The sequence below is a fragment of the Nomascus leucogenys genome, chromosome 17 (assembly GCF_006542625.1).
Source record: "Nomascus leucogenys isolate Asia chromosome 17, Asia_NLE_v1, whole genome shotgun sequence".
Classification (NCBI taxonomy): domain Eukaryota; kingdom Metazoa; phylum Chordata; class Mammalia; order Primates; family Hylobatidae; genus Nomascus; species Nomascus leucogenys.
This window is the reverse complement of record NC_044397.1, coordinates 70068337-70083168: the sequence shown is the minus strand read 5'-3', so window position 1 is coordinate 70083168 and position 14832 is coordinate 70068337. Positions and strand designations below refer to the sequence as shown.

Below are 14832 nucleotides of genomic sequence, written 5' to 3'. Positions count from 1 at the left end.
GGAAGGAAGGAAGGGAGGAAGGGAGGGAGGGAGGAATTCCAAAAATAAATCTTTAGCTTACTGACTTTAAATTCTAATGATATATTATAATTTATCAATTTAAACTTTGAGTTAGTTCACAAATATAAATATCTCCAAAACAAGTCCAAATACATATAAGAAATCTGTAAGAATAATATTTTTAAGGAAACATTTAAGTTTGGTTCATATCTCCTTTCTTAATCATAATACTAAAGTTTAATGCAGATTCATTTGAAAAATTAATGTTAAAGTAAATTATTTAATAATGGAATACTGTATGTTTTAAAAACAATGATATAATTACCTTAGATAAATGTTTGTAGCTAAAACACACGAAATATCACGAACAGTCTGTGAATAGAATCAAATCAATGAAACTTTTGTAAGGAATACTGCAATATTTGAAATGCTCTGATTCATTAATGTAAACACTCCGCCAAGGAAAGAAGTATTTTTTAATGTTTAAGGGAGTCCTCAGGAACAGGACGGTCATACTATAGATACCTTCCTTTTCTCCTTCCAATAAGTGACTTCACATCATTGAAAACTAAATGACCATCAGAAGTATCCTTGGGGTGAAAAATAAGCCACAATAGGACAAATAAAGACTGAGGGGTTTATAAGAAAGCAGAAAGGAAGGAGTGAAACTTGGCTGGCTGCAGGGATGAGAGAGAGAGAGAGAGAGAAGAGAGAGAGAGAGAGTGTGTGTGTGTGTGTGTGTGTGTGTGTGTGTGTGTCTATGAAACTTGGCCGGCTACAGGGATTTCTGTGTGTGTGTGTGTGTGTCTATGAAACTTGGCTGGCTGCAGGAATGAGTGTGCGTGTGTGTGCACATTTGTGTATGTGTGTATGAAACGTGGCTAGCTGTAGGGATGTTTGTATCTGTGTGTGTGCATGGGCGTGTGTGTGTATGAAACTTGGCTGGCTGCAGGGACGTGTGTGTGCGTGTATGTGCTATAGCACAGACTAGCACATGCCCCTGCTAGTGCACATGCATAGTTCAGGTTGTGGTGTGTCTGGAGACTAGTAATGTATTTATAAGTCTTGGATCTTAATTTTTTTAAATATAGCAGTTGTGGATCTAGCTATCAGTTTCTCTCACATTGGCTGACTCTCCACTGAATAGTTAATTCATGCATTGGCCCCTCTAAGTGGAGCCTTAGAAGAATAACTCAACATTTTGCCTTGATGGAAAAGAAACAGGCCAGTAGAGAAAATCTTCATTCTAAGCCAGCATGGGCCAAAAGGACGGTAAACCTGCTCACATTTTACTCATTCTTCCTTGTTTCCTTTATCCTGACCCTTTCCACGTGGTCCCCAGGGAACTGGATCAAGGGTGAAACAACAGAGATGTTGAGGGAGATACCCTTCTCACTCTTAAATTACTCACATCTCTGTGTAAACAAAGGAGTGAGAAGTGTGGCAACTAAAACTACATACAGAAGATATGCAATTTGACTGTAAATACAGAAAACTCCTTTCAACAAGAACACAACTGGTATGGTGGTAGGGAAATCGCATTATTGTTATCTGCTTAAAAGTATACAGTAAATACATACTGGCTTAAGACTTGATAGCTTGTAAATAATATAAATAAAGATGGCTCAAGACTGCTAAAAAAAAAAAAACAAAAACCCACTGTGTTAACCATGCTTTTAGATAAACTCCACCCAGACCAAGAAAACCTACCAGTGGTATTTTAAAGATTATTTTTTTCATTGAGATGTTCTTTTCTTCTGTCATGAAAACAGTGAACACGTAGAAAAGTATTTTTTAATTAGCTATACAAATTTCTTCTATGCAGGCCCACTCAAAATAGATCAAGACTTCACTGTGCTTTATATTTGAAAGATACTAACATTGTTGTCACTGGACTTTTCTTTCATAGCACCTATAAAAATTTTAATTCTTTAGACATTTGTGCGATTATTTGCTTCGTGTTTGCACCCCCACCCCCAATAATCCAGGATTGTAAGTTCCAAGACAGGAGTGGCCACGTTTTATTTGTCCGGGTGTACCTACAATGTTAATGTAGTCCTTGATATACAGTTGGTGACTGGTATATATCTTTTGAAAGAAAAAATAAGGATACCTTTTATTATGGCTTTTTATAAAAAGATCGATAATGAAAGATCTAAATAAAAAGCAAACTTTTAGAGACAGAAAGAGTTCATCCTAAAAATAACATGGAATTCTGAGCAATTTGCATTATTATAGTCCTTATATTGATGCCAAAAACAAATAATAATTTGTTTAAAAATACCTTTTTAAAGATAAAACATGTAATCACCATAACAACTGGAAGCAATAATGTCGTTGTGTATCTCAGCGGAGTCTGAAATATACCAAATTATTCAAAATAGTTACTTACAATTTTTACATTAAATTTGTAAACATCTATGTCAAGCTAAGTGCCATAACAACATTCCTTAAAAGTAAAAGGTTAAATTTCTTTGTCATCAACAGAACATATATTTATTGTCTTCCATGCCTTAATAAAATAATTAAAACTATAAAAAGTATTCCAAAAATTTAATGAAAAATTTATTATTTTAATAAAACTAGAATTGCTATATCTATTTTTTTCTCTTCTTTTTTTATTTACATAATACTAAGTTTTAAAATGTGTGTTTACCGATCCCTGGGTCCTACGTTGTAACTTTCTGTACTATACAGCTCCATTATTTTCAATAGTGAAACTAGAGCTAACAAGAAAAAAAGCTAACCAAAGTTAATGACTAAAACTATGAATAAGTACAGAAATAACATTGGCTAACTAATTCTGATGACCTGTTATTGTGAGAAGGAGTAATTTACCATGTAACTAAATTATACATTTCTTAAAAGCAAGAAACCAGTTCATTTTCCTCTTTGTCGTGCTATAGCAAACTGCCTCATGGATAACTAGTGGTCAATAATAGTTTTTGAATGAATGGATGACTGGTTGGATGGATAAGAGAAGAATGTAAAATTTTATTATTTACCACTAATTCAGAATTCATAATGATTACACAAGGAATAATCAATCCAGTAGCAACTTTGTCATGTTCTATGAAGAAAATTAAGCTACAAATAGAGGAAAGAGCCCTGGATTGAGAGTTCTAGAATCCATTAGCATCCATGTCCTGATCTTGGCTTGTGTGTGCTTTAGGCAAATCTTTTAAGCTTTTCTTTATCTGCAAATGAAAGAACTATACGGCTTGGTCTCTAAGAGCCCTTCCTGATCTTGTGTTCCATGATTCTACAAAGAGGCCAATTTTTTTTTCTTTTTTCTTTTTTCTCTTTTTTTTTGATACAGAGTCTCACTCTGTCACCCAGGCTGGAGTGCATTGGCGCGATCTCAGCTCACTGCAATCTCCGCCTCCAGGGTTCAAGCAATTCTCCTGTCTCAGCCTCCTACTCAGGCTGGGACTACGGGCATGCACCAACATGCCTGGTTAATTTTTGTATTTTTAGTAGAGATGGAGTTACCACCATGTTGGCCAGGCTAGTCTCAAACTCTTGATCTCAAGTGATCTATCCACCTCGGCATCCCTAAGTGCTGGGATTACAGGGATGAACCACCATTCCCAGCCTATATTTTAAAGCTTTATAACATGAACTTTTTAAAAAGAATAATACCTGGTATTTGTATAATTTAAAATGAATTTTTATATGTTCATTAAAACTCATCAGTAGCATACCTTTCTTGGTAACATCTTTTTAAAAATGTTATTATATTTGGGGTGTTAACTGTAATAAAACTGAATTTCTTAAAAACAGAAACCAGAATTTAGACTTTTTCCTGAATGTCTCATATTTCCAAGTGGCCTAGATTATTAAAAGTAATTGATTTGTAATAATAGTAATTATTATGTCATATAGTATGTTAAACACTGTTCTCAGATTATCTCATTTAACCATCATCAATAACTCTATAAGATAGAGGCTATCTTTTTTTTTTAACAGACAAAAAACAAGTGAGGAAGGTAGATTAGCAAAAGTTACAGTAAAAAAATATAAAATAAGTTGACTGTTTCTGAGCAAAAATTTTGAGTTTCAGATTTTAAAAAAAACTAGAGCAAAAACTCATATTAGTAGAGAAGGGAAAAAGAAACATTCATACCGCTTTTTCCATGAAGTCAAATTCGGGAGCACAGGTGTATATTAAAGTATCAAAATCTGTATACCTTAAGATTCTGGCTGCTATAAGATCACTCAAGCGAATCTGGGAGAAAATAAAGTAAAATGAATTAAAATTACACAAATGATTATAGCCTATAGCCAGTAATACTTTATTGGTGTAAGAATAACAAAGTTTATAGAGCAGATAAATCCAATGTATTTAGACATCCCTCTAAGAAAACAAAAAACTACAGTGAACCAAATATACCATGTGCTGACTTCTCAAGATAACTGAAAATAAGAGAAATATCAGGAAAAATGAAAAGTAGAAAGAAGTCAGAAAAAATAAAGAGAAGATGATAAAGAGTGAGCTAAAATCAATATCTGCTGAGAAGAAACCACCATGTAGTTAATTACATTTTATAATAAGACAATTTATCATGAAAAACTATTTTACTTAACCTCTTTCAACATACATTGTAGGTTGTAAGCTTTCTGTGCACTGTTATTTTCACAAAGCCTCACAGACTGATTACAATATTTGGTACTTCTTGATGTTTTACAGACATATATTCAAACCATTGAATATGAGACCTGATCCTCATAAGAATTACAACAATTATACATACCACTTTGATCTTTGACTTAGCTGTTTGATCTCCAAGGCTAAAAATAGATACCAACAACCAAACCCAATGCAGAACTTCTATTTTTCTACTGATTATTTACAACCTGCTCTTGGTGAGACAATTATTTTTCCACAGCATCCTCAGAAGGCCAGAAAAAGGAAAATATTTGGCAAGTAAACCCTTAATTCAAATTATTTTATAGTGACAGAAATTATTTTATAACAAGTTTGATGATTATGAGTGGTTTTCATTCAATTATTTTTCCTAATCTACCAGTACTCAAGGATAATTTAGAGTTGCACTTTATTTTTCTAATTTAGAATAGGCCTGGTGACTAACAGTAATCTAACCAAACCACTATAATTTCAAGTCTTCCTCATAACTGTCACATAAAGGAAGTCACTCAGGACTACCAAGGAAGTGTGTTTGTATTTTTTTTTTTAATTTGTAGGGCAGGCATGGTGGTTCACACCTGTAATCCCAGCACTTTGGGAGGCCAAGGCAGGCAGATCACTTGAGGTCAGGAGTTTGAGACCAGGCTGGCCAACATGCTGGAACCCCATCTCTACTAATAATACAAAAATTAGCCAGATGTGGTGGCACGTGCCTATAATCTCAGCTACTCAGGAAGCTGAGGCACGAGAATCGCTTGAGCCCAGTTGATGGAGGTTGCTGTGACCCGAGATTGGCCACTGCACTCCAGCCTGGGTGACAGCGTGAGACTGTGTTTCAAAAAAAAAAAAAAAAAAAAGATTTAGATTTGTAAAGAGCTGGGGGTCAATGTGGAGTAAGTGCGAAGTAAGGCAAGAAACATAAGTCATGAACAAACTTAACAGATAAATAACTTAGAAGGTCTAAATAAAGTTTATCATAAGACATATATAGTAAAGTTAAAAACAATAAAAAGGAAAGGAGAATGGGGAAATGTGTCAGACATGCCAGAGAACAGCAGCAACAAATAAACTAATAAACCACCATGCAAAACTAACAATAAATGGCAAATGCTTACATTTAGAAATTTTATTTAATATAAACATGTTGCATGTTATATTGCATAGAGATAGCATTTGACCTTTTAGAGAAGCAATACTATAATCCCTTGCCAAAGTACATAATTTCAGCATCAAACAGGGCCCTAATTGGATAGCATTAAATGAGGTAAATTTCAAAATTGATTATTGTATGATATACTCATGTATGCTTATTTCTAGAAATAAGTGCTAGAAATAAAAAGTAGATTCATGCATTGTTTTCTATTCCCTAAACCAGTTAGTTAAGCAGGGACTTAGGCCTTGAAAAGGGCTACTCTTTAAAACACTAACAAACAGCAGTACTACATGAGGATAAATGCGCTGCATGTATTTCCTAGAAAATGAACAGATCAACATTTTTTAACATTCTCTTTTTATATAACAAGAAAGGCCTTAAAACATCAAATCATACATTGATTTCAGTCCATAGTTATAAATAAACAAAACAATACTGAGATTTTAAGAGTTCTATATTTTCAAAGCTAAGGACAGCCTCCCATATGTTAACATCTGCAATAAATGGATAACTTATGATGTAAATAAACAACTAATTATTTGTATTTTAACTGAAATATAAACAAATAACTACTTAACAAACTATTAGTATTTTTTTCCTAAAAGGGCAAGTCAGCATTCATGAATATTCTTTCTTTTTAGTGGGTTGCAAAGATCACTGAACTGCAAGACTTTATTATTGACTCTGCCAATAACTCGTCTAGAGACCTTAAAGAAGGCACTTACCCTCTGTAAAATGAAGATATAAGAATAGATGGTTTCAAAGTTTTCATTCAGCTATGTATTTATAAGAACTTTTATGTTTTAACTAAAAAGTACTTACGTGGTCTGAAACGCCTAAGATTTTAGATGTCAGAAATTTCAAAATGATTGTTCCACACCACCAGGCACTACCTTGAATTAGCTAGAAAATAATATAGAAGTCCAGTATTTAAAACTACAAATCACCCAGCTAAAGTATTCAATTATATCTATAAATGACATAGAAACATTTTAATTATGTGAGGTATAAATGGTGAAGTTTTTTTAAAAAGTTCCTTTAGAAAATCTTGTTTAAAAGCAAAGAATTAAAACTGATGACACTGGTATAAAATATATAGCAACACTAGAATTCTACATATCCTAAATCTTTTTTTTTTTTTTTTTTTGTCTTAAGGAGTGAAAGGTTAACAGGCAAGAAAGAAAGAAGGAAGAAGAAAACAGCTACCCGTACAGAGACAGAGGAAAGGGGGATTTGAACAAAGAAAAAACCCCGTGTGCATCGGAAAAGTGGCTGCTTATACATATCCTAAATCTAAAGGAAGTTTTTTTTTTTTTTTTTTTTTTGAGACGGAGTCTCACTCTGTCCCCCAGGCCGGGGTGCAGTGGCGCGATCTCTGCTCACAGCAAGCTCCGCCTCCCAAGTTCATGCCTTTCTCTTGCCTCAGCCTCCCGAGTAGCTGGGACTACAGGCGCCCGCCACCACACCCAGCTAATTTTTTGTATTTTTAGTAAAGACGGGGTTTCACCGTGTTAGCCAGGATGGTCTCAATCTCCTGACCTCATGATCCACCTGCCCCGGCCTCCCAAAGTGCTGGGATTACAGGCGTGAGCCACTGCGCCCAGCCAATCTAAAGGAAGTTTTAAAAGGTTACTTCCTTTTGATTTCTGTTAAGAAAAGGGAGTATTTATGTGTTTGTTTCTAAATATTATTTCTCAGCTGAAAATTCATTTTTTAAAACACTACCTTAAAAGTTCTTCTACCACTCCTGTGGAAATATATGAGCCCATCTTCAAGAAATAAGAGTTTGAAATGTGAAAACTTAAGCTTTCCTTTAAGAAAGAGGAATATGAACTAGAACGGCAATGAGGCTTCTGTGTTGTTGTTGTTTATTTTTTGACTAGCCTTGATTAAAAAGGGAACAATTGTGTACTTCTGGTTAGCCTGGGGAAAGTTACAGCAGCCTAAATTCAAATCTCTGCATATATCAACCAACAAGTAGAGCAATACAACCACATATATGGCAAAAAACTTCAAATTACCTATGAATTGAAAAGGAGGCAACGAATATATAGAGTTATACCTCAAGTCCCTGACCTAAGCCTTTGCAGAGAATGAGGGGAGACCCATAAAAGGATAAAAAAGAAAAGGAAAGATGGGTCAAAATTGGAAATAAAATAACCCAAGAAAGAGAAAAGTCCATCCTATGTGTAAAAAGATCTCTGGGAGATTCGTAAATGGGAGTACAGAGCAGGGCCTAAGAGTGAGTAGGGACAAAAACACTGATGTTAGAAAGGCATCATTTCTGGAAAGAAAGGAGGATAAAAAGGGGAGTGTAAGAAGGAAAAAGTATCCAGCAGGAAAAATGAGAACCCAAACCAAAAGACTATCCATCACTACTGCCATCATGCACAAAAAAAGAAAAAAGTTATTCATTGAAAAAAATCACACTATGCTACATTTTCAGAAGAGGTTTGCACTTGGACTAGAAAACACAAAATAATTAACAGATGAAAAAATGCCTATATAAATATCCAAAGCTTCTTTAAGAAGACAACAAACATGAAAGTCAAGTATTTCAGCTAATGAAATCCACACCACTGAATGATAAAATCTCACAAAGCAGAAGAAAATTATGCAGAATTAAAAGTTGAGCTAAATATCCTCAAACGAGCATTCAGAAATATTAAAAAAGCAATTTAAACAAGAAATTCAAAAACCAAGAACAGAAATGGGGAAAAAAGCAGAAAGAAATAAAGAGTTTATTAGACATAGAAAGTGAATGGAAGGAGAATACTATAAAAAAATAAAAACTGAATCACAAGATGATAAAAAGAAAAATTCAAATAAGTTAATGAAGGAATTGAAGTAAAGGCACTAAAACAATGATGAAGAATGAAAATGATACCAGAGAAAGAAGTGAGAAGTATCAGAGAAAGTGGTAGAAATGGAAGAAAGGCACATACTTATAAATGGAGTGCCTGAAAAAGAAAACCGCAGCAATGAATCAAAACTAGTGTTTAAATTATAATCCAAGAAAACTTTCCAGAAATAAAAGAAGACCTGAATCGGCATTTGGAAAAGATCCAGGGGGTACTGGAAAAAATTAATCTAGTATGGTAAACTAACTCAAGACATCTTTCAGTAGAACTATGAAAAATGAAGAAAAATTCCTCAGAACCTCCAGGCACAAAAGTCACATAATTTATAAGGGACAGAAGAATTTGGCTAGCATCAGACTTGCTAAAAGAAACATACAAACCAAAGCAATGATGTAGACGCATTTTTAAAAAACTTTAAAAAGTGAGAACCAAGGATTTTATATCTAGCCAATCTGTCATTCAAGTATAGACATTATAAAAAAAGTTTCAAATATGCAACAATTGAAATAATAGTAACCTTCCTAAATTCAAAAAGTTTAAAATAAAAGAGAATCATATACAGAAACAAAGCAAATATAGTCAAATACACATAAAACTTACAACAAAGGTTTTCACATTATCTCACAAAGCAAAGACAGACTCAATTTATGCTACACAGGGAAGACCAACAAAAACAAATTCAGAAAGGTGAAAAATAGAATGATGGCAGCAGCATGGCAGGCAAATACCGTTTCCATATGGAAACTAAGGAAGACATTTAAAGCAAGGATAAGAAGCAAATTCATGGCCTCAAAAGCTTTATCAATAAAAATGAAAGAGTGAAAATAAGTGAATTAAATCCTTGACTTAAAAATCTAAATAAAGAATAACAAAATAAAGCAAAAAAAGTACACGAAAGGAAATTCTCATGAGAAGAATAGTCTATTATATCTACCCTCTCTGTATATCTATTTTGCTGTTTTATATTTCTTCCCTACATTCTAGGATTCCTTCTTGCATTTCCTTTTTGTTTTCAGAACTTTTAAAATTTTAAGTTCAGGGGTACATGTGCAGGATATGCATGTTTGTTACATAGGTAAACTTGTGCCATGGTGGTTTCCTGCACCTATCAACGCATTACCTAGGTATTAAGCCCAGCATTCATTAGCTACTTTTCCTGATGCTTTCCCTTCCCCTACCCTCCCCTGACAAGCCCCAGTGTGTGTTGTTCCCCTCCCTGTGTCCATGTGTTCTCACTGTTCAGCTCCCACTTATAAGTGAGAACATGTAGTGTTTGGTTTTCTGTTCCTACATTAGTTTGCTGAGAATAATGGCTTCCAGCTCCATCCATGTCCCTGCCAAGGACATGATCTCATTTCTTTTTATGAATGCATAATATTCCATGGTATATATGTATCACATTTTCTTTATCCAGTCTATCATTCATGGACATTTGGGTTGATTCCACGCTATCAAAGAAGAGCTCATATAGCCAAGACAATCCTAAGCAAAAAGAACAAAGCTGGAGGCCTCAGGCTACCTGACTTCAAACTATATTACAAGGCTACAGTAACCAAAACAGCATGGTACTGGTATAAAAACAGGCACATAGACCAATGGAAGAGAATAGAAAACTCAGAAATAAAACCACGTATCTACAACCATCTGGTCTTCCACAAACCTTACAGAAGAACTTCAATTAACCATTCTTTAAGGTTCTCTGCTAGCCACAAATTATCTTAATTTTCATTGATTAGAGAATGTCTATTTCCCCTTCAATCCTAAAGGAAACATCCACTGGATATGTAATTCATGCTGACAAATGTTCTGCCACAACCTTCTGGCCTCCTTAGTTTCACATGAGAAGTTGGCTACAATTCAGCTCAATTTTGCCCTGTAGGTGATGTGTCATTTCTCCATACCTGCTTTCAAGATTTTTTTCTTTTCGTTTTAAAAGTTAACTTATAATGTATCTTGGCATGGATTTCTCTGGGTTTGTCTTACTTGGGAATCACTCAGTATCTTCACTCTGCAGGTGTGTCTTTCACCAAATTTGGGGAGTTTTAGCAATTACTTCTTAAAATACTATTCAGCCGCACTCTCTTTTTCCATTGCTTCTGAAATTTTGATGATACAAATATTAGATCTTTTGTTACTACACCATAGGTCCCGGAGGCTCTGTCCTTTTTCCTGTGATTTTCTCTCAATTTAGATTGGGAGATTTCTATTGTTCTATCTTCAAGAGCACTGATTGCTTCCTCTGTAATATTCACTCCACTACCAAGTCCATTTATTAAATTTTAATTTCAGTTATTGTATTTTTCAGTTCTATAATCACCAAGTTGTTCTTTCTTAAAAAAAAAAAAAAAGACAATTCTGTGGTGAGCTTTTATAGCCTTTTCATTTGCTTCCAGAGTATTTAAAACTGCTCATTGAAGTGTTTTTATGAGACTGCTTTAAAACCCTTGTCAAATAATCCCCACATCCTATTCATCTCAGTGTTGACATCTGTTGACTGTCTTTTCTCATTCAAGTTGTTATTTTCTTCATTCTTGCTATGATGAGTGGTTTCTCTATTGTCTCCATTTTTTATATTATGTTAGAGACTGTGGATCCTATTTTAAATTTCTATTTCAGCAGACAGTCACTTTGTTTTTAGATTTATCATGCAAGCCCTGGCCTACTTCTGTGTGCTATAGTTACAATGACAGTTGAGTTTTCAGAGCCTTTGCAGTGCTAGTGCTATTCTGGTCAGCTTGATTCATCTGGTGCCCTGGTGCTCCGTCTCAGCCCCAAATCATGCTGCCAATGTAGGAAGAATGTACTTCCCATGTCCTGTTGCCATGAGGTGGAGGGTGAGAGACACCAGGATTGTGGGGTATGTGGTCGGCAAAGAGCAGAGGGCTCTTTCCTGGGCTGCCTAGTCCTAGCAGGGCACCTGTTAGATCCCTGCTGCTGCTACCTGCATGGGCAGCCTCCCTGGAGGGAATAGTAGATACCAGACCCACAGCATGGAGAGCATTTCCCTGGACCCTCTTTCTGAGTGTCTTCTGCCACTGGATGGAGTTTCAGGAGATGGCAGGCTGTGGTGTTTTTCTGTGAGTTCTGAGGTACCTAACTAGTCTGCCTTTCTATAGCATTGGGCTGGGATTGGAGCTACAGTTATGAAATCATTATTTCATACACACACACGTGCGTGCATACGTGCAGTGAAAGGGCCTAGAAACAAGGACACACTGGTAGTAATGAGTGCACATTCCACTCAGGTCTTGATTTCCAAATACCATTCTCCTCTAAAAGGAACCAGGGCTCCTTGGAAAAATGGCTGATTCCAAGGCTAGCACAAGGAAAATCAAGAAAAGCCTGGAGCATTATAAATGTATAAAGACATGTCAACAAGACATCCAGCTTAGGAACATTCAAAACGGCTAGGCCTGGGACTGATATTTGTGTATAACATCCGGTTTTTCTCATATAGATAGACTATTCCAGCATCACTTAGTGAAAAGTGACCTGCAAGACAATCCTGCTGAAATTGCTTTGAATCTGAACATCAACTGGGGAGAACTGCATTACATGAATATTCATACATATAAATGTGTTTTATTTTTCTATTTATATCTTAGAAATTTTAAAATAAATTTCCCCATACAAATACTGTATGTATTTTGTTAGATTCATTCAGATCCTATGCATTTTTCTTCCTAATACATAAGGCATATTTTTAAAAAATATGTTTTCTGTGTGTTGCCAAAGAATAGAAATGCAATTGATTTTTTAATATTAAACTTATTATCTAGCCATGGTATTGAATTCTTCTAATTTCTAATAATTTGTCTGTCAATTATTTTATTCTTTCTAGGTAAATATTGATACTATAATAAATTTTGCTTCTTTCTGTTTCTTTCCTTTTCCTATTATTTACTTTTCTTACATTACTAGGCTAGTTTGGACCTTTAATAAAATGTGAAAAAGCACATTTATCTTTATATTGATTTTAAACAGGACACTCTAAATACCTTATTATCGGTAAGACTAATGACTGCTAAAGAATTTTACTGGGTTGAGAAAACTGTTATTTATATTGTGTTAAATGTTTTCATTATAAATGGGTGTTCAATTTCATCAATTTTATTTTCTGCATCTAATGGGATGATCATAAGATATTTTTCTCTTTTAATCTGTTAGTGTGATAATTTACATTTCTGGATTTTCCAGAAAAATCTTTGGATTCCTAGAATAAGCCAGATTTATCACAAGTGGATTATCTTTATCAAATATATGGCTGTTCTTGAGTTACTAATCTTTTATACTTTTGTGTGTAAGGAATGTTTTTAATCTAGGTGAAAATTTGAATCTACGCTCATGAGTGAGAATATCCTTTCTCATACTATCCTTATCTGGCCTTAGTACTGAGCTTTAGATTATCTTGGAGGTTCCATTTCCCTTCTTGTAATGATTCTCATGCCTCATGATGCACACAAAGTTCCCCTTTGTAAATTTCAGCATGAGCTCAATTCAGTAATTACTTTGTCACCAAAAATTGGAGTCTCCCATTAAACAGTGAATTTGCTTCTATTGATGTTAAACTCGAAAATGAATCACTTAGATCTAAAAATACCGTGTTCAGGTTGTGTATAATAAATACTTATTTTTCCCAAAGATATACAGAGCTAAAAACAGAAAATAATACCTAGGGAGGCTTAAAAAACATGTAAGCTGAACATTTGGTTAAATCTCAACTTTTCCCTTCTTAGATTTTTTGTTTCTTTGATATTCTTGAATTTAAAACTTAGTCAATTCATGTTCTTTCCGGTCTACTACTGAAAATGTTGTTGAAAATGAAGACAGTAAATTTTCCTTTGAGTGCAGCCTTGGCAGAATTTTTTTGATGTTTATGGACACTCTTCTATTTATTGTCATTTTGTCAACAGTTTGCAACTGAAATTCTGACCTTCTTTTGAGTTATTAAATTGCTCAATTTTTCTGAAGTGAAAGAATTACATATTACAAGTGTAATGTCGACATGTGAATTTCTACAAAGGCTGCATGCCTAAGGACAGGTGGCCTGGGTAAAGAGTCAAATTGGTAGAACCAACAAAGAATAATAAAAAGACAAAAAAAGCATCATGTCATTCATTCAACAACTTAGTGGACAAATCTTTCTACATTTTCACCATAAAGAATGGGAGAATGCCTCCAACAAGGAGAAAATAGCAACTCCTTCCATTTTGTTCTCTTGTATTGTGGGTAGGAACCTACCTCCTCAACTTGTAACATTTCCAGACTTATCCTCTCAATATATAACCTGTAAACATACAGTTCATTTCTTCTGTCACCCAGGGTGGAGTGCAATGGGGTAATCATGGCTCACTATAGCCTTCCTGGGCTTAAGCGATCCTCCCACCTCAGCCTCCTGAGTAGTTGGGATCACAGGCTCATTTTTCTATTTTTTGTAGAGACGAGGTTTTGCCATGTTGCCCAGGCTGGTCTCAAACTCCTGGGCTGAAGCTCTGTGTCCACGTTGGCCTCCCAAAGTGCTGTGATTACAGGCGTGAGCCACTGTGTGTGGCCCAGGGTTTATTTTTTAACAGAAGTACATCACAGACCAGAGAAAAAGAATATTGTCTGTCTCATATTAAGAGAATTTAGGAGTTGCACTACCTGCCTAATAACTTACTTTACTAGGAAACCATGGAGGTAATATTGGCCATCCATCTGCATATTTGGGAAGAAGCCAAACAAAAATTAGGTAGTGGCTGAGTTCAAATTAGAAGGGGCTGGGAGACCGTAAGGAAAATGTTAAAAGGACAAAAGTAACAGAGTCTAAAGTTGGAAGCAGAAGGAAAGAGAGGCAGATGATGGATAGATGCAGAGGAAAGAAAAGGAGAAGGCTGGAAAGAAACTACAAACTTGAGTTATGTTGAAGGGAAGTTTAACTGAAGCTAAAGAGAGAAACTCAAGACAAACAAATTTTAAAAAGCAAGGCTGTATGGATATAGCAGAATGAAACATAAAGGAAGAGTGGCCTGAAAGTTAGCTGTGAAATACGTGAGCTAACTTCTTGAAAATGATTTCTAGTCCTTGCTAAGGACTATTTCCTTACATATCTGTCTACCTTAGATAGTAGCTATTTTTAAGACAGTAGCTATTTATTAACTATAAATCATTTGCATTTTAAAGCATATTAA

The 14832-nt window shown here is 34.8% G+C and overlaps 1 protein-coding gene across 1 annotated transcript in view; it reads right to left on the bottom strand.

Moving 5' to 3' along the window:
- The window catches only part of DPY19L2 (dpy-19 like 2), a 126943-nt gene that overhangs the window by 55445 nt on the left and 56666 nt on the right, over positions 1 to 14832 (bottom strand). The window contains exons 13-16 of the mRNA XM_030795780.1: positions 6624 to 6704; positions 4127 to 4228; positions 2285 to 2356; positions 326 to 372 (exon numbers count right to left, since the gene is read on the bottom strand). Of these exons, the coding sequence (XP_030651640.1) occupies positions 326 to 372; positions 2285 to 2356; positions 4127 to 4228; positions 6624 to 6704 (302 nt within the window). The remainder of the gene's footprint in view (positions 1 to 325; positions 373 to 2284; positions 2357 to 4126; positions 4229 to 6623; positions 6705 to 14832) is intronic.